Genomic DNA, 26,414 nt, shown 5'->3' with positions numbered 1-26,414 from the left:
TTTTTTTCTTTTTTTTTTACAACTTCTCGGCATATTCTACCCATCTATTGCAGTTTCCTACCAAAGTCTTAGTTCCAAACTATTATTCTAGATACTTAAAGGTCCTGTATACAATTTTTTTTCATGTACCGCATTTTTCAGACTATAAGTCTCTCCAGAGTATAAGTCGCACTTTTTGGGGGAAATGTATTTTATAAAATGAGAGACCAGGAACCGACATTTCATCTTGCAAGTCAAGTTATAGTCATAACAATAGCATTGTGGATCCAACCAATGACTTTCAGGAAAGTTGCATGGCACACCCTCCTGGTTACCGTAAAGCTGTGTTCTCCATCCCCACTTTCCGCCAGTCCCTCACAAGTTTCTCGTTCACTTCAAACTTTCTTTCTGCTGCTCGATTACTGTTTTCATCTGCATATTTTGCTACTTGCTACTACTAGAGAGCCAAGTGACAGTGGTACAGGATTAATAGGAGTAACAAATACTGACACACAACCCTAGAGTGCCCTCTCACGGCTGTCAGTGTGAAAATTTTAGTATATAAGTCTCACTGGAGTGTAAGTCGTAGGACCACCCAAACCATGAAAAAAAGTGTGACTTATAGTCCGAAAAATATGGTATGTTTTGCCCCAAAACAGATACATTGCAAAATCAGCTCTTACGGTGAAAATGAGACCAATGCCTGTTCTCTGTTATAATTATAGAGCTTTTTATTGCAGTAAACTCAGATCTGGCCTCTGAAAGTTGTGAAAAACGCTTATATAGACTTATGGATTGCGGTGAATAATTACAATGCATTAAATAAGTAACAAACAGCTTCAAATGAACTAGTTTTGTTTTTCATGTTTTAGGAGTTTGTTAATATGTTTTGGGGTATTTTTGAATGAGAAGCTTTCATTTGTTCACGTTGAGTTTTCAAGTCTACTTTGTTCTTGTTCATGAACCTTATTATCAAAAGTAATTCTTGGTTTTCAGAAGAAACCATTAAATCAAATAAACAACAAAAACAACCAAACTCATCCCCAGAAAAACAAAGTGAATATTTCTTTGAATCATATTACCCACAGCTCTATCCACAATAATTTAGGTTACGGTGCTACAGTTTTGTCTCCTCAAATTATAAAAGAAAAACAGCTGTCTCCTCTCAGGTTTTTCCATGTTGTTTACACTGCAACTTCACAGACCCTGTTAAATACCATATAACTACACATGCTCATTGTGTACATTTTTTTGAATAGTAGACTATGTCTTTATTAATCTCTTAACCTTCACATTTTCTTGCCTCTTTTCTTAGCAACTGCTGAGGGAGATGCAGCAGATGGCCAGTCGCCCCTTCGCCACCATCAACGTCGCCTTGGAGACAGACGAAGAGCCGCCTGACCTCATCGGAGGAAACGTCAAGGTGAGCGCCGCCATTTATAACAACCAACAAACAAACTGCTGCATGTGTGTGAAGGTAGTGGCCAGATTATTAGGAACACCCCCTTAACTTGGGGGGATGTGACGACTTGAATGTTTTGAGCTGGAACACTGCAGATTTTGGAAACGTTACCATAGCAATAAATAACCCAAAACAACAAAAGTGCTCAACATGGTGCTGATAATGGAAAAAGTCAATCTGTTTTTATAAATAAAAAGTAGAATGGCTATGATCTATATTGTACCTTTTTCTAATGCCGATGCAATTTAGCGCATTGTTCAGTTCTCATTCACACTGGAGGTGATGAGCCTCGTGTGTAAGCAGGGCAAGGATGACGCACATGTGGCAGCCATTTTGAGCTAAACATATCTGTACACTGCCACATTCAATTTGCCTCACCAGCCAGTCCCTCCTATATTCTGTTCGAATCCAAGAGGCACTGGAATTGGCACCACAGAGCGCGGCAAACCTCTGTCCAAACTTGAGACAATCCAACCACAGCTGGTCATTCGTAGCATGTGTCCCTCAGATGCGACAAACTTCTCCACTCGAATACTCTTATCATTCAGAATAAAATATATAACTTCTTTTCCCTGAGATAATAGTTTGGAGCTTCAACTGTTGATTCAGCAAAAATCCACACTATTCCTCAGTCCTTTATGTAGTTTTTTCCCATTTTTTACAAGCAGTCATGTCATGTAGTTTGTTTTTGACGCGAGCAAACCAACTCTCTGACTGGTTAATTGCCCTGTCAATCACATCTTCAAGCAGGGAGACAGGATACAGCTCCAGATCCACTCGTCTTTGTAAAGTTTGGTCAAAGCAAATAGTTTCTGCTGCTCAGGTAGACATACAGTGCATCATACTTATACCAGCTACAACAATGTTTATTTGACAAAAAATACCCTGGATTTTGGGCTCTCTCTTTGTGTCAGAAGATGAGAAATGTACTTTCTAAAACCCTCTTGGCCATATTCTCAAACTTGTTGTACGTGCATTCATCTGTAGTTCAAATATTGTTGAATAGAGTCATTTTATGCTCAAGACTGTCTTTAGCTAGTCCTATTTTAGAACAACTATAGCAAGTGTCTCATTTTAGAGCTGTTTTAATATAATCCTACTTGACACCTAGAATAGTCATGTTTTCAATCTGGTAGCTAAATATTTTCTTTGGTGGTACTTTTGAGTGTTAAGTTTGAGAACCGCTGCTCTAGGCTAGCCCAGAGTCCCACGATCATCTTTTTATAACGCAATGTTGGAACCTCGATTTTATAATACTCCGCTCTTATCTGGGTTACATCCTCTGTGGTTAAGCTATTAAACTGGTGTACCTAATAAAATGGCCAGTGAGCTTTTGCACGCATTACGACGAACGCCTGAGCACTTTCTTTTTGTGAATTGAGGTGCTTTGTACATTCTGATTACAGTCACGCCTCAGAGACAGTGACTCCACAGTCTTTAAGGTGATTCCATTAGGTTTGGGCTAAATTGGGCTTTTTGTGCGAAAAGGAGCAGGGCTGATAAACTTAATGAGGGCTGCAGCAGAACACCTGCTATGTGATGAATTTGAGCTGAAATGACCCCTTTACCTCAATATGGGATTACTATTGGCATTTTCAGTGTGATGGAAAATTGTCCAAACTTTTGTGAAGATGCTTTGTGCCCTTGTGAAGATGAGACATTTCTGCTTAAAAATGTAACTACAATGCGCTACTACGAAAAGATTACAACTTCATATTATTCTTATTCTTAGCTCCTATATTACACAAAATTGACTTGTAAAATTTAAGCCATGTTATAATGTTGTTACCTCATCAAAAACGTACCTGGAGTTGTGTTTTGTTTCATTCACACAATTTATTATTATTAGTCTATCTTCATCTCCAAAGCTCAAAATGCTCTGTTCCAACTTGTGATGTCATATAGTGATGGTTTTTAAGTTAACAGCTCCTTTTAAATGCTTTGTGTTGCACGTTTGTATGAAAAGCGCTCTATAAACAAAGTTTGATTGACTGATTTACCTTTTGTTCCGTGGAGATTGGTCATTCCAAAGTTGAAAATATCCAAATGATTCTAGTGAAGGTGTATGGAGTTCAAAACACAGTGGAGCACTTCCTGTATTGATTGATTGATCATAAAGTGGAGCAGAGTGTTTTCAATTTGAGAGAAGAACACAGCCAGGATTTGTGTGTTAAACATGTGTGAATGAAACAAAACACAACTCCAGGTGTATTTGTGATGAGGAAACAACTATTATAACAGAGAATAGAAAATCGCATAATACGGGCCTTGAACTTTATAGCAATATATCAGAGACTTGATTGAAAAGCTTATTAATATGCTAAACGCTAATGTTAATAATTGCATGAACTATGTGAACTCCTGGTGGGACTGAACACCGATAACCCCCCGACTTAAAGAGCTGCAGATAAAATGGATTTAAGCTAAACTCTTTGAAAACCTTCAGATAGATGAGTCTTCATTTGGCCACAGACCCAAAACCACCCACTCCGAGGAAGCAATGATGGACTAAAACTACAACAGATTAAGGAAAATATTAAAAACATGAGTCATTGGTAAATATTGGCTTGTTTTAGTATTGAACCATCTGTTTGACACACTGATGGAGACTTACGGCAGCTGTCGATAACATGGATGCTGCTTTGAGGAAAGTTCAAACATGGTCAATATGGAGTCATTGGAAATCAGTTAATGAGACAGGACTCCAGGAGCGTGGCTTTCTTACAGTGACGGGTGCACACGAGGGCATAATGCGTAAAGGTTGTATTGATCAGATGAGGCAATTGAGTTTGATATGTGATCAATAACACTTAGAATAATAATAGAATCATCATGCTTAAAGGGCCCATATTACCCTCTTTTCTAACATACCTGGAGTTGTGTTTTATTTGTTTCACACATGTTTAACACACTAAACCTGCATATTTAGGCTGAGTTTTTCTCGCAAGTTTTCCACCTTGTGATGTCATGTTGTAATACAGGAAGTGCTCCCATGTGTTTTTAAACTCCATACACCTTCACTAGGAATTATTTGGATGATGACTGCTATTTATTTTTATCCATATGCTGCTCTGTACGTAGCCACAGTCAGAGCTGCTAATTGTACAAAGTTTTATATCCTTACAGCTTTACTCTGCTCACAGTGTTGTGTTAGATTTGATGTCTATTGTAAATCTTTACAGTATAATTTATTTTGATTCTGATTATATGTTTTTATTTTCCTGCTGTTCTTGAACTGTGCATTGCAACACTGTAATTTCCCCACTGTGGAACAAATAACAAGTTTATCTTATCTTTTCACAACTGAAGTTTTCAAAGTTGAAGTTGCCATGACAATAAAACAAGTATGCTGCTTATACATCTGCACGAGGGCAAGACACATTTTGCTCAGACACATGATACACTTTACCTCAGAAAGTGAATCCTGCTGGTTGGACTAGACGATATGGCAATAAAAATAGTTCTCAGTTCATCCCTATAATGATCTGCTATTTTGAATATTGTCATTAGAGCTGGGTATCATTAAGACGTTGCCGATACGATACTTACCTCGATACATAGGCCACGATATGATGCATTTTTTGTTGTTCTGCTCTAAAATACATACATTTTTGAGCAAAACAATGAGTGAGCGCAACTCTCCACAGATATGACCTGTAACTTGGCCTAGAGGCGTTGCGGGCTCGTCTCCATGGGAATAGATACGTTTAATGCCACTCCTATAGTGCCATACTACATTTCCATGAAGACAAGCTGGTGATGGCACCTTTTAACCAAAAAAAATCGTGATATAAACTTTTTTGTATTGTTACAGATCATTTCTTTGTTTGTGATCAGTACAGGACACATGCCTTTGTTTCTTTGATGTTTCGTGCATAATTTTACAATGCCTTTTCCGAGTCAACAACAGAACAATGGCCATTGGTCACATTGTGCAAAAAAGCAATTTAGAACCACCACATTCAAATGATTTTTGAAAAGGTTTCTTTCCAAGTCAATCACACAGCTCTTTTCTCTTCTATGGTCTGCTGAAAAATGTCTCTTTACTTTTTCAAGTATACCTTATTTTCCTGTTTTTATGCTTTTTATTGGTGAATTATATCTTGTGAGGGCAGGCATAATTTACAAAAGAATAACCATTTTGTATTTTACGCCTCCATAAATTGCATTGATAATCGTTTTGTTTTGAGCAAAACAATGAGTGAGCGCAACTCTCCACAGATATGACCTGTAACTTGGCCTAGAGGCGCTGCTCTCTGCAGGATTTGTCCCAATAGTTGGACTCCCCTCTGGGCTCTTGGCAAACGAAGCCTTAAAGGTGCATTATGTAACTTTTTGGTTCGGGGTTCGTCTCCTTCTTGTTTCTATGGATATGCTATTGCTCTTTTTTGAATGTTCCACAATATGATTAAATCAGATTAAACCAATTATTCTATTATAGTTGGTTTTATAGCTAAAAACAGATATTCTGACTGTGAACGAGGTTGCCTCTGTACAGATTTGACCTGTAACTTGGCCTGGTTTGGTCTCCACGAAGATAGCTAGACAGGTTTAAGGCCAAACATCTCCATGGAGAAAAGCAGGTTGCAGACCTGCCGCCAGAAAAGTTACACAATGCACCTTTAACAAATCCAACACCTACCCTGAAGAGAAATATTGGTGGTGTATTGCGCTCGGTGAGAAAAATACCTGTATCAGCCAGACTCCGAGAAGAATCTGATTTTCCATGAACCACAGTCGAAGATACAGTGAACTTTTGATTTTAGCCTACAGCTGTGTTTGGGCATCACTCCTGCTATAGGACCAAAACCTTTTAAACTTATCTCAAAGTTAGAGCTTTAGAAATATGATCCATAACTTTTGATGAAACAGACTATTTTCACGTAGCCCAACTTTAAAGGCGTGCAGGGAACTTTTCTGCTGGAGGTTCTGTCACCTGCTTGTCTTTTATGGAGATGATGGTCTAAAATGTTTCACAATATGGCATTAATCTTGTCTATCTCTGTAAAGACGAAAAGGTAGCACCATCTCTGCCAAACTAGGAGGAGGAGCGAGCCTGCCCACTGTAAGAAAGCTTTTTTTTTTTCATAACTTTTGACAAAACAGACTATTTTAAGGTGCACTGGTAACTTTTCTGCTGGAGGACCTGTCATCTTCTTATCTTTTGTGGACATGATGGTACTAAAATTTTCCACAATATGGCTTTAATCTGCAAAAGACAACCACTGCCAAACTCCAGGTTAGATGTGAGGAGAGGCAAGGTATTTTCTGAGATTAAAAACTCATATAATGGAAGAAATACAAACTGGATAATACCGTGGAACATTCTTGACAAAGCAATAACAGCGAAATGGAGACAAGCACCCACTGGGAAATTACGTAGTGCGACTTTAAAATGCTCCTGTTTTCCGCATTAGACATTTAAGGATTAAAGGATGTAGTGTCTGTTGAAGTAAATCCTTAACTGTAGTGTTTTCAAATAGATTTTCTCTAGAACATAATTAAATATTGGTTTCTGAAAGTTTAATTAATTGTGGAACAGTCTTCACTTGGCTCCAGATCTGTGCGGTCCCAATGCTGGCTGGCTCTCTGCAGGATTTGTCCCAATAGTTGGACTCCCCTCTGGGCTCTTGGCAAACGAAGGCTGCCTCAAAGTCTGTGGCTTAACTCAGTCCCAGAAATATTCACAGTAACTAGAGCTCCACTCAAAAGAGATCTGCTTATACTGTACAAGTGTAACGCACATCTCAAACTCAGAATGCATGTCTATCTTAACGGAGACCAAACCAGTCCAGGTTACAAGCCAGATCTGTGGAGAGGCAACACCAATCAGAATGCGTGTTGTTCTAAGTATTTTGGCTATAAAAACACCTGCAATTGAATAAATGTAAGATAGAGCTGTTTAATGTCACACTGTGGAACATTCCAGGCAGAGAGCAGAGCAACGACATCCTCAGAAACAAGCTGGTGACGGACTCCCAACCAAAAAGTTTCATTGTGCACCTTTAACTGAAAATAGAGCCTTTGTAAATCTTTTGGATTTTTAAAGGTCTAGTGGACCAAACAGAAATGCAAAGACAAGGTATAAAAATAAGTTTAAATAGAATAAAGTAAAAAAAAAAAAAAAAAGATGTAATTTCACAAAAGCTCAAAATAGGTAAATTGTTTACAAAAAGCTGGGCCCACTTGAGTTAAATCAAACTGATTTAAATCAAACTGAAAAGAACAAAACCAACCCAACCAGACAAAGAACATGTGTTTAAATACATGAGGACCAACTAAAACTGAACACAAGACAGGAGAATTACACTGAATCATTAACTAAAACTACTAACTTAATCAAAATTACAAGAAAGCAAATAAGGATAATACAGAAAAATTAAGTGATAATAAAGTGACCTTAAACAAACTAGACAAACGAGCTTAGTAAAACAAAGTAAATAGTGCTCCCCCTTTATTCAGAGTGGATGGTCTCTGCCGAGGGTCCTCCGTCCGGCCACTTAAACAACAACAACAAAAAAAGAACAAGTTTAAGTAAATAATTCAGATTTATATTAAAATGTGTGCACCCAAATTAGATAATAAGTCTAAATAAAGGGATTAAATTATGTGCTGTGATTAACTTAATGTAAATTAAATTAAATAAGTGGATAATACTAAAAGTGTAGAGATGGTGGCAGAGGTATCCACCACACGAGGCCCTATACCTGATTTTTACAGACTTATAAACGTGAAAAACAGATGTAGTTTATTCACCGCAATTACTTCATAAGTGCTTTTCACAACTCTCAAGAAAGCCAAAGAGGAGTAGTGCCAGAAAGAAAAGACTAACAACTACTAGCACACGTCCTGCTTATCAGCTCATACAATATATCTGTACTGGGACAATTTAGCCTCAAGTACAGTACATGGGAAATACTTGGGTACAGTGCCTTTAAAGCTGTGGTACCCGTGAGTTTCAAACCCCAAGGAGGAGGTTGTATTTTAAATGGTCGCCCGTGAGTCTCTCTTGTTCTCAGCTCACACAAATCCTTCGGGACATTGTTATATTTACATTCATACGTTTTCCGAATGCTTACACAGCTTTTTTTTTTTTAGTGCAGCCAACATGCGCTTATCCAGTGTAATGTACTCATGGGAGAATAGTCAGGTAGCCTATTCTTTCCATTCTAGTCTAAAATGTCTCACCAAAATGTGTTTAAATGAATGTTATGTTTTAAAGTTGTATTGATGAGGTAGTTGTTGGCCGGATGCTCTTCCTGTTTGTAATGTAAAAGCTCAAATACAGCAGTGACTCTGTGACTCTACACTAGAAATCTGCGTAATCCCTCAGTTGTCCAGGTGTGATCCATAACAAAAGCTGCTGAGGAACATCTTCACTCAAAAACATTTAACAGAATTGAAATGATCTTTTGATAGACTAGATCCGTCCTTTTTCTATAGAATTATACAAGTTTACTAGAAAGCAATCAAGAGTATTTTTTAGCAAACCTGCCTCGGTGTAGTAGAGCAGTACTGTACTCTAGCTGTGATGAATAGGTCCTGAATGCAGATGGCAATACAGCCCTGGTGAGGAGTTATAGCGGTTGTGAGAGTGGAGTTTGGGCCCCTCTCTGTGACAGGGGCCATGTATCTGAGGGCCCCGCGCTGGAGCAGGTCACAGCCTCAGGAGCTGTAGCAGATAATCCACTACACCACTGTCCTCAGATACTCTTAGTGCACTTCCTCTGTGGGAGTTTAAACTGCATTGTCTTGGGGTTTTGTCTAAAAGTTTCCTATTAAGCCTGACACTATCAACAAAATATGATGTGCTTAAATAAATATAGATGATAAACCATAATACTGAAACTAAATTTATGCCACTGACACTAACTCCAAAGCAGATTTAAACCACAAAAATGCACTGTTCCACCTTGTGATGTCCTGTAGTGGTAGGTAACAGCTACCTTTTGCCTTGTGTTTAATAGAAATGGGAAATTCCATGTTTCAGTGAAGGTGAATATACCATATTTTTGGACTATAAGTCTTCCGGAGTGTAAGTTGCATCAGCTCAAAATTGTGTAATGAAGAAGAAGAAAACATAAATAAGTTGCACGTTTTGGGGGAAATTTATTTTATGAAATCAGAGACCAGGAACTCACATTTTATCTTGAAAGTCAAGTTCTAGTAATAACAATAGAACAGAGAACAACAGACTGTTAACATCATATATGAACAGTTCTTCAGATAACTATAGCATAAACAACAGAACAAGTTTACCAAACTCTCCATTGAATTCTTCATCATCTGTGTCCCTTCTGAGCAACTCCACGACCTCTGGAGGTAAACGGAGCACCACTTCCTCTTCTGCATAACTGTCGTCAGACTCGGCATCAGTTCCAGTTAGAATGATTCGGGCCATTTCTGAATCCTGACAGAATGGATTCAGTTGTTTTCATGTTTGTTTAAATTTTAAATTGTCAGTTATACAAAAGTACTGACATGATACAGACACGACAGTGGCTCTTTCTCTTTCTTCTGCAGCCGACATGCGCAGTAGAGTGTGAAGTGACAGTGTTACAGGAGTACACAAGCCTAGAGCGCCCTCTCGCCGCTGTCAGTGTGAACATTTTAACATATAAGTTGCAGCTGAGTATAAGTCACAGGAAACACCCAAACCATGAAAAAAAGTGCAACTTATAGTCTGAAAAATACGGTAGTTTAAAAACACAGTGTAGCACTTCATGTATTACCACATGAAATCACAAGGTAGAACAGAGTGTTTTCAGTTTAAAACAAGAACTCAGCCTAGATACACAGGGTTTGTGTTAAACATGTGTGAATGAAACAAAACACAACTCCAGGTATGTGTGTGATGAGGAAACAACATAGATAAAAAAAAAAAAAAAGCAAAAAAGTGTAATACCCGCCCTTTAAAGATGACACATTATTCTTTTTTCCTGGTACTTTGTGGTCAACATAAGTAGATCAACATCTTAAAATGCAAAACTGTAAAAAACAAAATTGATCTAAAACAGACTAATGAGTTTAATTTCTTTGAGTGAGCTAATGATGAGGGAGTACCTTTGTAACATGATTAAAATCTCATTGAAGATCATTTTGTACAATATATTCCCGTTAATAACCTACAAAAAAAGTTGATTAAAATATATTTCTGTAGCATAATGCAATATAAAACCTCCACACCGGTTATTGGCGGTGTTCTGTGTGGTATTGCTGAATCTTCACCGTGGGAGGGAGGAGAGTACGGTGGCAGTGAAGGGTCATAAAGCTTTATCTGAGATTGAATAAAGTGCTGTTGTTTAGTCCTATCTGTGGCTGGTTGTGGAGCATCTTTGTCTGTGTGTCTTTACTGTAGTGTGCTCCTCTAATCTGCACCTGCACTGACACTATCACTGCAGGCTTCACACAACACTTATCTCTGCGTCTGCGTCTGTGTCTGTGTGTGTGTGTTTGTGCGTGTGTGTGTGTGTGTGTCTGTACATGTCACACAGGGGACCACTGAACGCTGCTTAAAGGTCCTATATTACGCAAAATTGACTCTTGTAAGCTTTAAGTTATGTTATAATGTTTTTACCTCCTCAAAAACATGGAGTTTTTTTTTTTTTTTTATTTACATGTTTGAATAACCCTTTATTTTTAGTCTGTTTCCATCTCCAAAGCTCAGAATGCTTTGTTCTACCTTGTGATGTCATGAAGCTGTAGTTTTTAAGTTAACAACTCCTTTTACCTTCAGTTCTGTGGAGACTGGCAATTTCAGGGCAGAAATCATCCAAATGATTCTAGTGAAAGTATGTTTGTGATGCAGAAACAACATTATAACATCGGAAATAGTGTAATCTGGGACCTTTAAAGCAATACAGGCGGGTTATTTTGGGGAAAAAACTTCTCTAGCTGAGAATTATAGACGTTACTAACATCATATTGAACAGTAGGCAACCGGGAAATTTGTTTACAGGAAGTAATACAAAGTGCTTTACAGAACATGTGTTGAAATTACAGTACAGTAATAACAGCAGGCAAAGAAAGTAAAATACAATTTTGTAGGCGGTTTCACATCTGCCAGAAAACTGTTCCATATTTTTACATACAATTGAAATGCTACTCGTGACTGTATTAAAATATGTTTGCTTTATTTGCATACTTTTTTAAATATATTTTTTGAAACGTAAACTACAGAATTATTCAGTGTTTGCTGATAATGTTAAACTGATGATAGATTATGTTTGTCCATTGAGATCTTCCAACCAATCATCAAGAATGGATGAAAGAGAAAAAAACAATACTGTCAAAGGGCAAACTAGAATATGTAAATCTCAACTAATAAAACAGAAAACTCACACAGAAATATTAAGCTGCCAAAAATGGTTAATGAAATGCCCTTTGGCTCCGTGGCAGGGACAGATGCAGCGATGATGGCAAAGAATTATTGACTTGTTTTGGACCAAGGTGGTGAAAAGGACAGAGAGAGACTGATGTAAGTAGCTCGCTCAATTAAACCCATGTCTGAATAGAAGATCTGGACGAGCCTGTATGAGGGCGATGCTATTTAATATAATGATGTCCCCCCAAAGTACTCAATTCTGTTACTTAAGTAAAAGTACAGATACCAGAGCATAAAAACAAAACAAACAAAAAAACTATAATTATAAGTATTTTGCATAGATCCATTACATTACAAACAGGAAGGGCAATTCTCAAGTTTCCGATGTAGTGATTTTGATAGAGATTTGCAATTTATTTATTTTTTTGCTCAACAGGAAGAAATGAATTGTGTTTCCTAGCTTTTTCCTAGCTATTTTTTATTTGTATATTTTGGTTTGCTCAAACTACAAATGTGTAATAAACCCCTCAGGCTTTTCAGCAGGTACTTTTCAGTCCAGTAAAAAAAAAGAAAAGAAAACAAATGTAGACACTGTACAGGTACCTGCGCTCAGATGTAATGATATAAAAGTAAAACGTATTCAGCTTAAATTCTACTTAAAGGTGCACTATGTAACTTTTGCGTCCCGAATTCTGGACTTCTGCTCATCCTCCGAAAAAGTGAGCATCAAATCGTCATGTTTGATTTCACAGTGGGATGCGTCTATTGACAAAGCCGATCTTTTCAAGTCTTTTGAACCATATCACTTTTGTTTCTGGTTCTGATATCGTCATATTTTAGTTTTGGGATTTGGACATTGTAATTGTGTGGTTGTTGAATGTCCTAACAGCGGAAAACGTCTCGAGAAATGGGCTTTGGAAGTTTGCGAACTCCATAAATGCAAAAGGGAATCTGAACGTTGTGACTGCAAACCTCCGTTCAAACCGTTTCCCTTCCCAGTGGTATTGAAAAATAGTGAAAGGCGAAGGCGATGGACAGTATTGATACACAGGAAGGACCAGAAATGTAACCTTTGGCTGCCTAAGAAATCATCCTGAGTTTGCACCGAACATTTTGTATATATATGGAGAGCAATCAAAGCAAAATCCCGATCCCTCGCTCAACCTTGGTTACGAATTTAAAAAGTCAAGTCACTTAGATCCTTCCCAGTATGCATTGTGCACTCTCTACCAGAAAAGTTATACAATGCACATTTAAGTAACGTACAGATATCGAAAATGTATACTTCAGTGCAATGCTTTACTACTTTTACTTTGTTAAGTTCCATTACTGCCCAGAGATAGACAGACATTGTGTATATGTGTATGCTTATAGTGCACTTGGAACTGTTTTGAAACATCTCTCCTTCTTGTCTGTGTTAAAAGCTTCAGTTTGCTTTGGAAATCACCGCCCCCTCCTCTCCTCCGCCTCTCCTCCCTCTCTCCACCATGCATCTCACCTTCTATACTCTTTCAGCCTTACCTCCTATTCTCCCTATTCTGCGTCGGGGCAAAAGCAGAGATCCAATTTAGATCTTCTCCTTGGCTTTTGGTGCACTGAGGAGCGCGTGTGTTCTGCTATCTGCCCCGAGTGAGGGACCCAGCCGAGCGCTCCTGTTCCTTGTTTTGAAGGGGTTTTATCAGGAGACTACAGTGGTGCATTACAACCCAAATGGGGGTGGCATCACATCATTAAAGTTGGCCTCGGAGGGAAGTCTAAAGTTGCGATGAGATGTACGCTCCTGCCAAATGGAGCTTAAGGTCACAGCATCACGCCAATGATTACTTTTGCCTTTATGTTTGTAGATGTTTATATCTCCACTGCTGTAATCTCTGAAATGATGGAGATTCACGGTGTTCGTTTAGTGATACGATGGTTAATGGTCAAAACTGTAGAGAAGTTGTCTTTTTGCCATTTTTAGCTTCAGTGATATTATCAAGACTTTGAGGTTTAATGTTTGATATAGAATGTAGTTTAATATTAGCATGTATAGTTTTTATTTAAAATGACCAGATTTGAGGCATTTCCAAATCAAATATAGCTTTTACTGGTAACAACTGTAATGCAGAATTATTCTTACTTACAAAACAATGTACATGTTGATGTTATAATTTGGTGTTTTGGTTCTCAAGATTAGGAAAGAAAGCAGAATGAACCTTCTGGGTCCTAAACCTCAGAATGAGAAAAACTTGTTTGTATTCTTGATACGCAGGTTAAAGCACTGGTAACCCAGGTTCATTTGTGATTGTAACATCTATTGTAAAAGTGTAAGAACATAGTTCCAACAAAACCAGGACTAATTGGGCCTTAACTGCCCCATAGACTGGTGTAGAGCTAGTTTTACTTTAAGCTTAATGGTATTCAGCCAGTCTCTTAAATTGGAAGTTGCTTTATTGTTCACATTTTCTACTGAACAGTGAAGCCAAATGACGTTAGCTATTACTAAAACAGTTTTAAAAGCGGCAAAAGATCTGTAAACCAATTAACAGGGTCCAATAGAAAGTAATGAGTGAGTCTGTGTCAGAGGATTGGCTTTTGTGTTTTTTTCAAATGAAGCTTCTTTTCATTCACAAATGAGCCTCTGCAGAGCTGGAGGTGGACCATAGTGGTACAGCAGGGTCAGGGATGAGCTGGTTTCATTTTCAGAAAGTCACTGCAACATTTTGTGTGCAATGGGCCAAGTTTTATCAGGATAAACTGCTGATTGTGAAATAAAAACTATTCCAATGAATATGTCCACACAATTTGAAATTATAACTTTGTCAATCTGTTATTTACACCATAGAAAAGAAAAAAATCATTAACCCCCCTCATATTTTTTCTTAACTTTCGACTTGTTTTTGTTGGGGCCCGTCGCATGAAATTATGAAGTAAAAATGGATTCTGCAGAGGTGTCATCTCAATATATGCAAATGTTAGAAAGTTTACTTTGTCTCCCCAAGAGTAAGACTGGTATTTCAGGAGACAGATGTTCTGTGGAAGAGAGACCTGCACTACCAGACTGCATTAGAGGGTCAGTGAGGTAACTTCAGGTTTAACTCTGGTTTAGAGGTACTACAGGCCTGGATCACTTTTTATCAGGGTACATCTCTATGGCAACATGCCCTCAACTCATAACCTGCTCTGGACCAGGTTAAGTTCCTGAATAAGATAATAAGACTATTCTTTGACCAATCAGACGAGAACCCAGCTACTGTGACCCGAGAGAGTGGCCAGAGAGAGAGAGAGAAAGGAGTGCAGACATGATGCATAGGTGGGTACGTAGATTGATTGATGGATCTTTTATTGATCCCAAAGGAAATTCACCAAATATTAGTGCACACAGATTTATAAAGAGGAATGATACTTAAAACTCATTTCATGTAGGTTATTTCTGGATTGAAAAGTTGAATCATATACTATTACACTAAATACACGCTATTATAACCTATGATGGTTTAAAAACTACACAGAACAAGTAGTGAACCCTCTCTGTAGTACTGCTTATCCTGAGAGGCACATGTCTGGGTTAGTCTGTCTGGATCCAGATAAGAGAAATTTATCTAGGATAAGTTCAGCCAGCTTCGTATTACAGCACACTGTCCTAACAAACAATCCCAAACAAACAGACTGAAGCTCCTATGCCCTCACGGTTCCTCTACAAAACCTGTTTTTCTGTTTATACACAGCAAACTATAAAATGATAAGTAAATAAATCTAAATATATCTGACAAACAAGTGGTAGTTATAGGCTATAGCACTGGGTGTCTTGTGTGGCACTGTTTGTGGGATGGCTGCGCTAATTACTGACGCTTATTGAACCAAAACTGTGGCCAGTCCTGAGGCCAGTCCAGATAAGAGGTTTGTGTGCATATATGTGTGTGTTTGTGTGTGTGTGAGAGAGATGGGGAGGGTACAGCTCTAAAACAAAGCATTCTACTGGGACATGTTATTAACCCAGGCTCTGAGGGGTCCACAGTGAAAGCAGGCCTCACCCGAGCGTCTCCAGTCTGAAAGAGACACTAATTGAATTTTCACTGAGGTTGTTTTGGTGTTGCTGTGGCGCTGCTGGAGTAGATAAATCTTGTCATTGGACCAAAAGTGTTTTATTATTCTGGTATTTTTGGGAAACCATCAAGTCTCATAATTATGTCTAGTGTGGAAGTGCTTTGTGAAAGAACAGGTTTTCAAGAGAGAATTTCAGGTTTTCTTGTCATTGGTTTATTAATACAACTGGCATCAGGCAATTCTACAGCGGATTCACAGCTCCCAAAGAAATGGTACTATTGGTGAAGACGTCTGGCAATGTATTGAGATCATTTGTAACTATTTTCATCATTGAATATTCACCACCTCCACCCTGTATTTTTGTTATACTGTATTCTAGTCACCAGTGTGGGCTGTTGGCAACAATAAGTAGATTAATATTTGTTTGTAAAATGGGAACAGTTTAAAAATCAAAGCTGAAAAAATAGTTACGTACTTTACTAGCAATTATAGTTGTCACAATACAAACATTTCAAACTCTATTTTGATATTAAGGAAAATGTTTGTTTGATAGGCCTGTAGTGATGTGTCGACGATGTCAACGCATCGATGACGTCAACATGTCGACTTCAAAATATCGTTGACATCTTATTTTGATGTTGACACATCGCCACGCAGACGTGGGTCACCCAAAACAAACAGAGCAGTGGGAAGAAAAATGATTCCACAGGTTATATCGTTCAATAGCAGAAGTTCACGAGTTTGGGCAGCAGCAGCAGCCAGCCTCAGTTAAGACACGGCATTCAGAGAGTATGAGTATGAGAATGGATCCAGTCCAGTATGTTATATCTTGTGGCGACACCCTCTCCGGGTAGGTCCGCCAGATTGTTAGCTGTCCTCCATACACAAGGGTCACGTCTAGTTCCAAGGTGGAGCAAAGCATTCAGGCAAAAACGTGGATGTGGTCTGTTTCGTTATAGGTCTGTTTTGAGCAGTCCATGCTCTGCACATTTGTTTTTTCTTGGGAGAAAGTGCTGCTGAGGAATATATAATGCCACTCCCCGCTGAAACTCATCTGAGCCCAGCCTGGGCCTATGTTTGGATCTAGTCCGGCTGTTGTATTTCTCACACTAGGGAGGGCATCTGACACACAGGGGCATTTCAGAACATGTTTGTAGCAGTCTAAACTACAGGGTTTGCTGCTGTTTCACACAGTGGGACCCCATGGACACACGCTTAATTTGTTTAATCTCATTAATTACTAGATGATTCTTGTGGTAGATCAATTTTCTTCTCCTATGTTCCTAATTGCTTGGACTTAAGATTAGTTTAGGCTTATTTTTTTCCCAACTTGAATGATGCTTGTTCTCTAAGGTATGCTAGATTAATTTCACAGAAAGCAGTTCATAGGAAACCCCTTGTGGCTGATTTCAGGAAAAAAATGGATTTGATTTATATTTCTGAGAATAACGCAATTTATTTTCACTATAGGGCTACACGCTGTACAATGGTTTAATAAATTCACAATTTAAAATATATGTAAACAAGGACTAGGGTTAAACATTATGGTTTTTAGTAATCAAACAACAGAAAAAATATTGTTAGACTAATCATCCAATTAGTCATTCGATTAACTAACTGATAAAATAATTGCCCGATTAATTGTTTTAAAAATACGTTTACCCCAGCCCTATTGTTTGATACTATATAATTTCAGTACCACAATGATAATAATACACACTTTTTTATAGGCAATAGAATGTAATTTTCAAGAAACATTTAGAGTAGTTTTCTAAAATATAATACAAACTACACAGTATACTAGTGATATAGATACAGCGCATTCTAAGACTATTGAAGAAAGGTCCAGTTTTGTCTTGTTTATGTATTTTTTTGTTCCAGTTTCGATACTTGCTCAAAGATCTATAGTTTTGCTACTAGCGTTAGTATTGATTAGTCAGGTAAAAAAGCTGCTTCTTTATTTTTAACATCTCCCACAGTGCAATAATAAACTGTAAACGTGCTCTGAGATTATCCAAACAGCCCCACTATTTCACCGTAACAACCAGCCGACCTGCTTTATATTTGCTGCTGTATCTCCCGGCCTCTCTGCTCTGAATATGAGATGGTTTTGCTAGAAATGAGCCCTCGAAAGACCAAGCTGCTCCGAGCAACTCTCTGGCACTATAGAGGCAAAATTGGACTTGACGGACGAATATTTCAGACGCCTCCAGCTCTGAAATTTAAACTCTTATTTCATACCATACACTATTTGTTCATATATACTCTATAATATGTGCTGGAAATCATTGGTGGAGTTTAGTTTTCTGTTGTTACCAATGGAAGGATCTGATTTGCTCCAGGCTCAGACAGACCAGCGTAGTGCAGCATGACTGTTTCTATGTGGCCAGGACAATATAATGGCTTGATATTGGTGGCGATGGGGAGACAAAGCTATCCAAGTGTGATATTACATAAACCATTACTGCACCGGAGATGTTTCCAAGGTTTGAACGCGCATTTCATAGAGGTGGTTTTGAAAATTGAAAGAAATGATCCTTACAGTGCACTTGCCTTGTCTAGTTATCAAGATATGTATCGCGCAAAGCAGTAACTGATCCTCCAGAGTAGACACATGTCAATTTAGTGCTATTTTGTGTGTTTAAAGGCAATGAACCAGATTTTTACTGTCTTAAAGGTCCTATATTATGCAAAATTGATGCTTGTGAGGTTTAAGCCATGGAATAATGTTGTGTCTTCAAAAACATACCTGGAGTTGTTTTATTTCATTCACACATGTTTGAGTGATCCTTTATTATTAGTCTGTCTACATCGCCAAAGCTCAAAATGCTCTGTTCCACCTTGTGATGTCATAGTAGTGGTAGTTTTTAAGTTAACGGCTACATTTTATCTTTATGTTTTTTCAGCCTAAATATGCAGGGTTTGTGTGTTAAACATGTGTGAGTGAAACAAAACACAACTTCAGGTATGTTTGGGATGAGGAACCAACATTATCGCATAGATTAGAGAGTGGAGTACCGTAATTTCTGGACTATAAGATGCTACTTTTCTCTCACACCTCACAATCCTCACAATCCTGCAGCTAATAAAATGATGTGGCTGATGGACAGATTCTTTGTTTGGCACATTGTCCATTCATATATATATATATATATATATATATATATATATATATATATATATATATATATATATACGGTCTATGGTTTTGGTAACACAGAGGATATGCCGAGCCTGACTGCAGAAAGTGACGTTGTCTGTGCAGTTACACATGGATCTAGGGTTCACATGAAGTTGCTACACTCGCTAGAGATATTGTTTATCACAATCAAATAGTTTATTGCTGTGTGATAAAATAAGTTATGATGCTAAATGAACATTAGTGAGGGGGATACGTCTTACCCGTATGTGTTAAATGATAAGCAGAAACGTCTCAAACTTCAGCAGCCTGACATCATGATTGTTAGAACTAGCCCCGCCCCCTACAAGACTCTGACATGATACAGACAGGACAGCGGCTCTTTCTGCACGAGGAGAGATGGGGGTGATGCGCTGAGGAAGATTCTAGTTTGATTGTGTTTTGAACAGTTATGTTGTGCTTCATACACACACTATCCTCATGGAAAGACACAAAGAAATGAAGATGATGCAGCTTTTAAGTTAGAGACGATTGATTTGGCTGCGGAAAAAGGAAACAGCTGCTGCACGTGAGCTCGGCATCAATGAGTCGATGGTGAGATTTTGGCGACAGCAGCGTGACGAACTGACTCAATGCAAAAAATGACAAAAGCTTTCAGAGGCGATAAAAGCAGACGGCCCGAACTTGAAAACGTTCTTGAAGACGTGGACACCTGCGGCTTAGACTCAGGTGTGGACTATTTATGTACAGTTTTAACATTTTGTTAAAACTTAGTTGATGCAGCTGTTCAGGTGCGCTCAATAGTCTGGAAAATACAGTAAAATATCATATAGGTATTCTAAACATTCTAATTAGTCGCCATGATGACAACTCTCAGAGACCAGTGCCATGAAGATAAGACTAATAGCTAGCATGCAAAGGGCATGTCCTGATTATCGGACAGCTTTGTAATTAGATGTAGCGACACGCTGCCTACATATTTTGACCTCAAGAGCTGCTTATACGATATGTCTGCATGACATATTTTGGTCCAACACATGAGGAAAAATCAGGTACAGGGCTTTTAATTAGCTGCCGCTAAAGTGCTTCAGTCACACCTCTCTCTCTGGTGAGTTCTTCGGATTAAAGTTGATAACATTTTTGACAGTCTCCCATAAGGTTTTACACCAATTATCATATGTTTAGTTGCATATTCACAAGTTTTAACATTTCATCTTCTTCTGGAAAAGACTGTAATTGGAAGATGAATTATCGTCTGCGGTTTTCACTGTTAAAAGGCTCTGAGACAAGAAAGAACTGTCTATCAAAGCAAGTACATACACTGCAGTTATACAGGTATCAGCCAGCCTCCTGATAACTGACGATAATGAAATTTGGCTATTGGAGATAAAGTAGAAAAGAAAGATATCTGATTTTATAATATAATTTTATCCATGCATCACATTAAATTATAAAGACAGAAATTCAAAACTAAACCAAATGTATTTTATTGTCTGATCTTATATCTAGTCTGGATTGGACCCAACTTATTAGTGGAACATTTAAAGTTGATTACTAAATGTTATTCTTGTAAATGAGTCAGTATTGTTTTTCCTCCAAAGGGCAGACTTATATTGTATAAGCAGAACTTTGCGATCAGACTTGTGTTCTCTGTCTGCATCTAATTACTAAGAATTTAATTTACTGAAGTAGTGGAAAATATATATCGTAAAATAATATTGTCATTATTGTTCTGGAGATATAAAAAATTGGAATGGAGCATAATTAAAACGATTAAGTAGATAAAGTGATATTTTTTAACAAATTACTTTATTTTAAACACATCTTCTGAACATTATGATAGAGCAAAAAATAAATAAAAATCAAGATACTACTTTTTTTATTCATATTGGCCAGCTCACCCCTAGCTGTAAATATCACAATTTTCTGTTTTGGCCCACCTTGCTTCTTTATCTTATCCAGGCCTAATTACTTTATCGACTTAACGTTCAATATATGAAAGATGAAACTATATTTTTTGGGGTCAATATTTGTTGTGTGTACATTTTCTTTGCACTACTGGGGAATTTTCTGCTTATTTTTTGGTTATATGATGAGATTTGAGCCGTAAAGGGTTATATTACCGTAATAACTTATAGATAGAAGTATTAAAGTGTATTTCATTCTGCTATTTATTTATTGCAGCTCATCTTTTTTAACAATATTTTAGATTTAGATGTCTTGTGGTTTAAATCTGCTCTTGGGGTTTTGGGTCCGTGGCATAAATTAGTTTCAGTATTATCATTTATCATTTATATTTACTTCAGTATATCACATTTCAAAATTTGTTATCCAACAGAAAAAAGCAGTTCTAAAGCAGTCCATGTCCCCTAAAATTCCAGCCAGTGAAGTGATGTTTTTGCAAGCTATGATCATGTAAGATAGATGGACCCACTTTCTCTTTTTGCAGTTTGAAACTGAGCTACAGCTTCAATATGTATCTCTAACCAATAAAGCTGGTTAACTTGCCATATTTTATTTACTGGTGAATGTAAAGAACTGCTCTCATAAGTCAAACCTACTTCCTATTGTAATGTAAACTCAGTTAGGTATTCACACCTGCAGTCAAACATCTCTTTGTATTTGTTCTTTGTCATATCAGATCAGCCTGTGCCTGTGCACCTATACAACACCTGCTGTTTCTTATCATGCAGACCTTATATTTTTTAACTTCCTCCTCAATCTTTAAAGATAATGTGTAATGACTGCCTGTTAAGAACTGCCAGTCTCCTCCACCACTGACATGTTTGTTTATACTAATAATTATTTCAGAGCTATAATTAAATGCTATTAAATTGTCAGAGTAATTTGAATACATCAGGTAATGCACAGGGGGCACTTGGACTATGGAAAGCTATTTGTTTTTAAAGTATTTGTAAGCACTGGTGGAAAGTAATGAAGTACAAAAGTGAAAGAACAATGCTTAAAGTTGCACAGTTGTGTAACTTTTTGTGGATCATGTCATTGTTTCTGCTTAGAATGTTCTACGGTACAACATTAAACAGATGCACCTTATATTTTCTGAATTACAGGTGGTTTTATTTCTCGAAAATACCTAAAAACAGGCAATCTGACTGTGAGTAGGTTCGCCTCGCCACAGATCTGACCTGTAACCTGGTCTGGTTTGATCTCAGTGAAGACAGAAAGGTTTAATGCCATTTTGAAACATTCCAGACAAAGGAATAACATCTAGGAAAAGCATTTGACCGAAACTGTACCAAAAAAAAAAAAAAAAAAATCACAATGCACCTTTAAGTACACATTTTAGGTATCTATACTTTTACTTAAGTACATTTTACAGTGGATGCTTTCTACTTTCCTTCACTACATTTAAGAACGTGTATTTGTACTTGCTACTCCGCTGCAGTTTACATCTGGACTGAAAAGTAAAAAGTACTTTTCTTTCTGGTGTGAGACCTGATGAAATGGTTGAGTTATTTTTTTTATCACATTTAATTTGAGTTTTCATCCCAACTTTGAACAAACCAAATGCACAAAAACACAAAAACAGACAGAAAATTAAGAAACCACTTAAGAATCACTTAAATCAGCTATTTTTTTTCTTTTAATTAAAATCACTACATTTCCTCCTTTAATTGTTCCAAAAATCTCAACACAATGCCTTTACTTTTTATTCTTTTAATACATTTTTAAATAAGTACTTAAATACTTTCTTGTACATGTGCTACTTTTGCTAGAGTAACTTTTTCTTTGCTCCTGTATCTGTACTTTTACACAACAAAAATCAAATACTTCCTCCACAGCTTCCAAGGTTGTATTTTTATAAACTTTATGTCTAAGTACTTTGAATTCTTTTGGGACAAACTTATCTCAATTATAAAGCAAGAAGAAAATATTGAAAACCTAACTAAGCCTTTGACCTCTTTTGTTTAAATGAATTGCCCTGTTGTAAAACCATACCATTTCTTATATTTTTACAAGTCAAAGTTTAGAAGCTGTCTGCTATCCAAACATTGTGAGAATCTTCCTATTACAAGCCTATTTATCTGCGTCTGAACTCCGACCAAAACACAATTTAAATAAATCATGCATCATCCTTATTTATAGATGTTATAAATCTTGTTTTAAACTTCAGTGGAGTTGTCTTTCCTTTTCTGCACTTTTGACTTTTGTTGTTGCCAAATATTTACTACTTGATTGGATAACCTGGCTTATAATCGTTACAAGATACGCATGTACTCAAATAGATGAATACTGATGGTACTCTATACATGTTCATGCTTTACTCTGTGTTCTAATCTGTTATAATGTTGTTTCTTCATCAAAAACATACCTGGAGCTGTGTTTGTTTCATTCATGTTTAACACACAAATTCATATTCATATGTCAAACAGAAAACACTCTGTTCCAACTCGTGATGTCAAGTAGTAATACATGAAGTGCTCCCGTGTGTTTTTAAACTCCATACACCTTCACTAGAATCATTTCAACAATTTCAGCCCTAGAACATAGAGACATCCTGCACACCATCTTACTTGCAAATTGTGAGATTTATTAGAACAAATAAATCCTAATAAATAAATCCTTGTCCTAATAAATCTCACAATTTGCAATTAAGACGATGTGCGGGATTTTTCTCCATGTTCTTCGGCTGCTCCCTCTGATCCAACGCACCCATCTCAAGTAAATTATTCTGCGAAGTTCTCATTCTTTTATAACAATTTCAGCCCTGGAATTACCAATCTCTACCAAATAAAAGCTAAAGCGTAGCTGTTAACTGAAAAACTACCACTAAATGACATCACAAGGTGGAACAGAGCAGAGAAGATTACTCAAACATGTGTGAATGAAACAAAACACAACTCCAGGTATGATTTTGATAACAGGATTCTAACACAACTTGAAGCTCAGAAGAGTCAATTTTGTGTAATATATCTTAGATCTTTAAATATCCATAGTATCACATACAGGTACTTATTGAGAATGAGCCTTATCAAATACTGAAGTACAGGGCAAGTAGTAGTCTCTAACAGCGTAGCATAAGAAAGGAAAAGTGGCAATCAGAAAAGAACAGTGAACGCAGTCTTTGTAATATTACTGGCTGTTGTCTTGTTTCTATCTCATTGCCACTCACAGACCTTGTAAAATGGATCCTCAAAATGCTCTATTATGTGGAAGTATGAAATGCCTATTGCTTCTTGTTGCTATAGCGCAGTACAGTCCTGGTTGAAGTGCCCGTCATGTCTTTCTCGAGGCCTCCTGCTCTTGACCCCGACATAGCTCCTCTCTGCGACTGCGTCAGACGATGCTCCACATACTCATGATGGATTAAACCTGGTTAGTCCTCCTACTGCTCCAGTAAGGACCACGCCGAGACAATGTGCAAAGAAATGTGTCTGACCCAAAAAGACAGGACTGTTTTTAGTTGGGAAAAGTGAAAAAAAAAGAAAAAGAAGAGTGAAAGTCTAGTTCAAATTTTAAAATATTTGTGAGTAATGGGTCAAGGACATGAGAGTTAAATTTGATGTGGTACTTGTAGTGGGAGATTCTGTCCCACTTTGAGATAAAATTGCTAAAAATAGTAAACTCGCTGCAAGAATTGTAAAGTTGAACTACTAGTTAATGGGGTTTGTGTATATATTATCTAGCCCATACAAATGCAAGATGGGAGTAATGCTTTAGTATAGGAATAGGTTTGGTTTTTTCCCCTATTTCTTTTCCTCTTTCTACTTTTTTGTACTTTTCACTTAATACATTACACAAATTGACTTTTGTAAGCTTTAAGTCATGTTGTTACCTCATCAGAAACATACCTGGAGTTGTTTTGTTTCATTCACACATTTTTGAGTAACCCTTAATTATTCTGTCTACTCCAAAGCTCAAAATGCTCTGTTCCACCTTGTGATGTCATGAACTGGTAGTTTTGAAGTTAACAGCTGCCTTACGCCTTTTGTTTAGTAGAGATTGGCAATACCAGATGTGAAATTATCCGAATGATTCTAGTGAAGGTGTATGAAGTTGAACACAACGGAGCACTTCTTGTATTATCACATGACATCACAAGCTGGAACAGAGCTTTTTCTGTTTAAGAGAAGAATAAAACAAAACGCAGCTCTGGGTATGTTTTTGATGAGGAAACAACATTATAACAGATCACAAAATAATGTAATATAAGTCCTTTTAATAAGCATTTGTTTGTTTTGTTCATTTGTAATTTTCTTCATTTATTCCGTCTATCAATGAATTTCAGAATGATTAGAAAGTAGGACTGTTGCCATAGCGATTTTTAGCCAGGCTGGCACCACCTAGTGCCTCCGCTCAATTTAATTTCTCTCCAGGAATCGGAATACACTAGATGGTTTGCAAGAACCCCCTGAAGCTGTAGACGCGCACCGGGCAATCAGTGAAGAGCTGTGAAGCCATGACGTCAAACTCAAGTGTCTGTCTGGTCCCTTTTGTGGTACAGCACAACAGTAAATAAAGCGGTCGAGATGGATGTAGACGAAGACAGACATTCTGGGTTGGCAACGATTCCCGAGATCGAGGATTTAAAGCCGGAACAAAGAGAATGTTTGGTGAATTTTATCAAGGGGAAAGACGTTATTGCCCTTCTTCCTACGGGATTTGGCGCATTACATACGTCACGACCAAATAGCACTGATCGGTTAAATAAATAAAGTACACGCCTACCATCGAGTGAACGAATCCTAATGCTGCGAGGTCAGACGGTTTCCATGGGTGAATCAGGCTAATAGCAATTAACAATTCCAAACAATATATTATAACTTCTGAATGGTGAAATAATCCTGAAAATGTTGAAAATACCAGGACGCCGACACCTAAACCTGAGCACCTATAGAAAACTGTAACAAAATTCCAACATGGCCGCCTGTCACCTGCTTCTTGCTCCACGTGTTAGAGACATGTGCATCTGCGGCACTCTAAAACACTTATTTGTGCAGATGTAAACAAACAGCCGGCGCTCTTGTGTCGAAACAAGCGGAGAATGCACAGGTTTTCACACACACCCTCAGGGCCCAGATCTTTGTAGCACCTCCCCAGACTCCTCTCCGACTGCGCTGTATCCTGCCTGTGAAAAGGTAAGCCTGGGAGAGACAGAGGAGCGCAGAATAAATGCCTAAAATGGGTCAAAGCCTGAATATGATTAGAGCCCCCTCCTCCTGTGTAGATTCACTATGAGGGACAAGCAGCAGTGAGGGTGTATGTGGCGTACTGGCAGTTATTTTTGTGGTAGACTCGAGGGAGTATAGGCCGGACTCTGGGGAGTAGTATCCAGTGCAATGGGAACTGAATGGACTAGACTAACTGAGAGTTGCACCAATATTTGAGCAAAAATATTTTAAAAATGTACCGAACTCTTGAATTCTACTTGGACTCAACAGACCTTTACTTACAACAGTGTAACATTTTGGCTACTCTGACTTGACTTTATTGCCAAGTTGCTGAGTGTGTTAGTGGTTAGT

The 26,414-nt window shown here is 37.7% G+C and overlaps 1 protein-coding gene across 1 annotated transcript in view; it reads left to right on the top strand.

The window, feature by feature from the left end:
* atrn (attractin) overlaps positions 1 to 26,414 on the top strand; it is a 210,609-nt gene that overhangs the window by 168,478 nt on the left and 15,717 nt on the right. The window contains 1 exon segment of the mRNA XM_020921620.2: positions 1,295 to 1,402. Coding sequence (XP_020777279.1) covers positions 1,295 to 1,402 — 108 coding nt within the window.

Source organism: Boleophthalmus pectinirostris, unplaced genomic scaffold (genome assembly GCF_026225935.1).
Source record: "Boleophthalmus pectinirostris isolate CB_2022bp ecotype Guang Dong unplaced genomic scaffold, ASM2622593v1 HiC_scaffold_10, whole genome shotgun sequence".
Taxonomy (NCBI): Eukaryota; Metazoa; Chordata; class Actinopteri; order Gobiiformes; family Gobiidae; genus Boleophthalmus; species Boleophthalmus pectinirostris.
The sequence above is the reverse complement of the archived record's forward strand: the minus strand, read 5'-3'. Positions and strand labels throughout refer to the sequence as shown.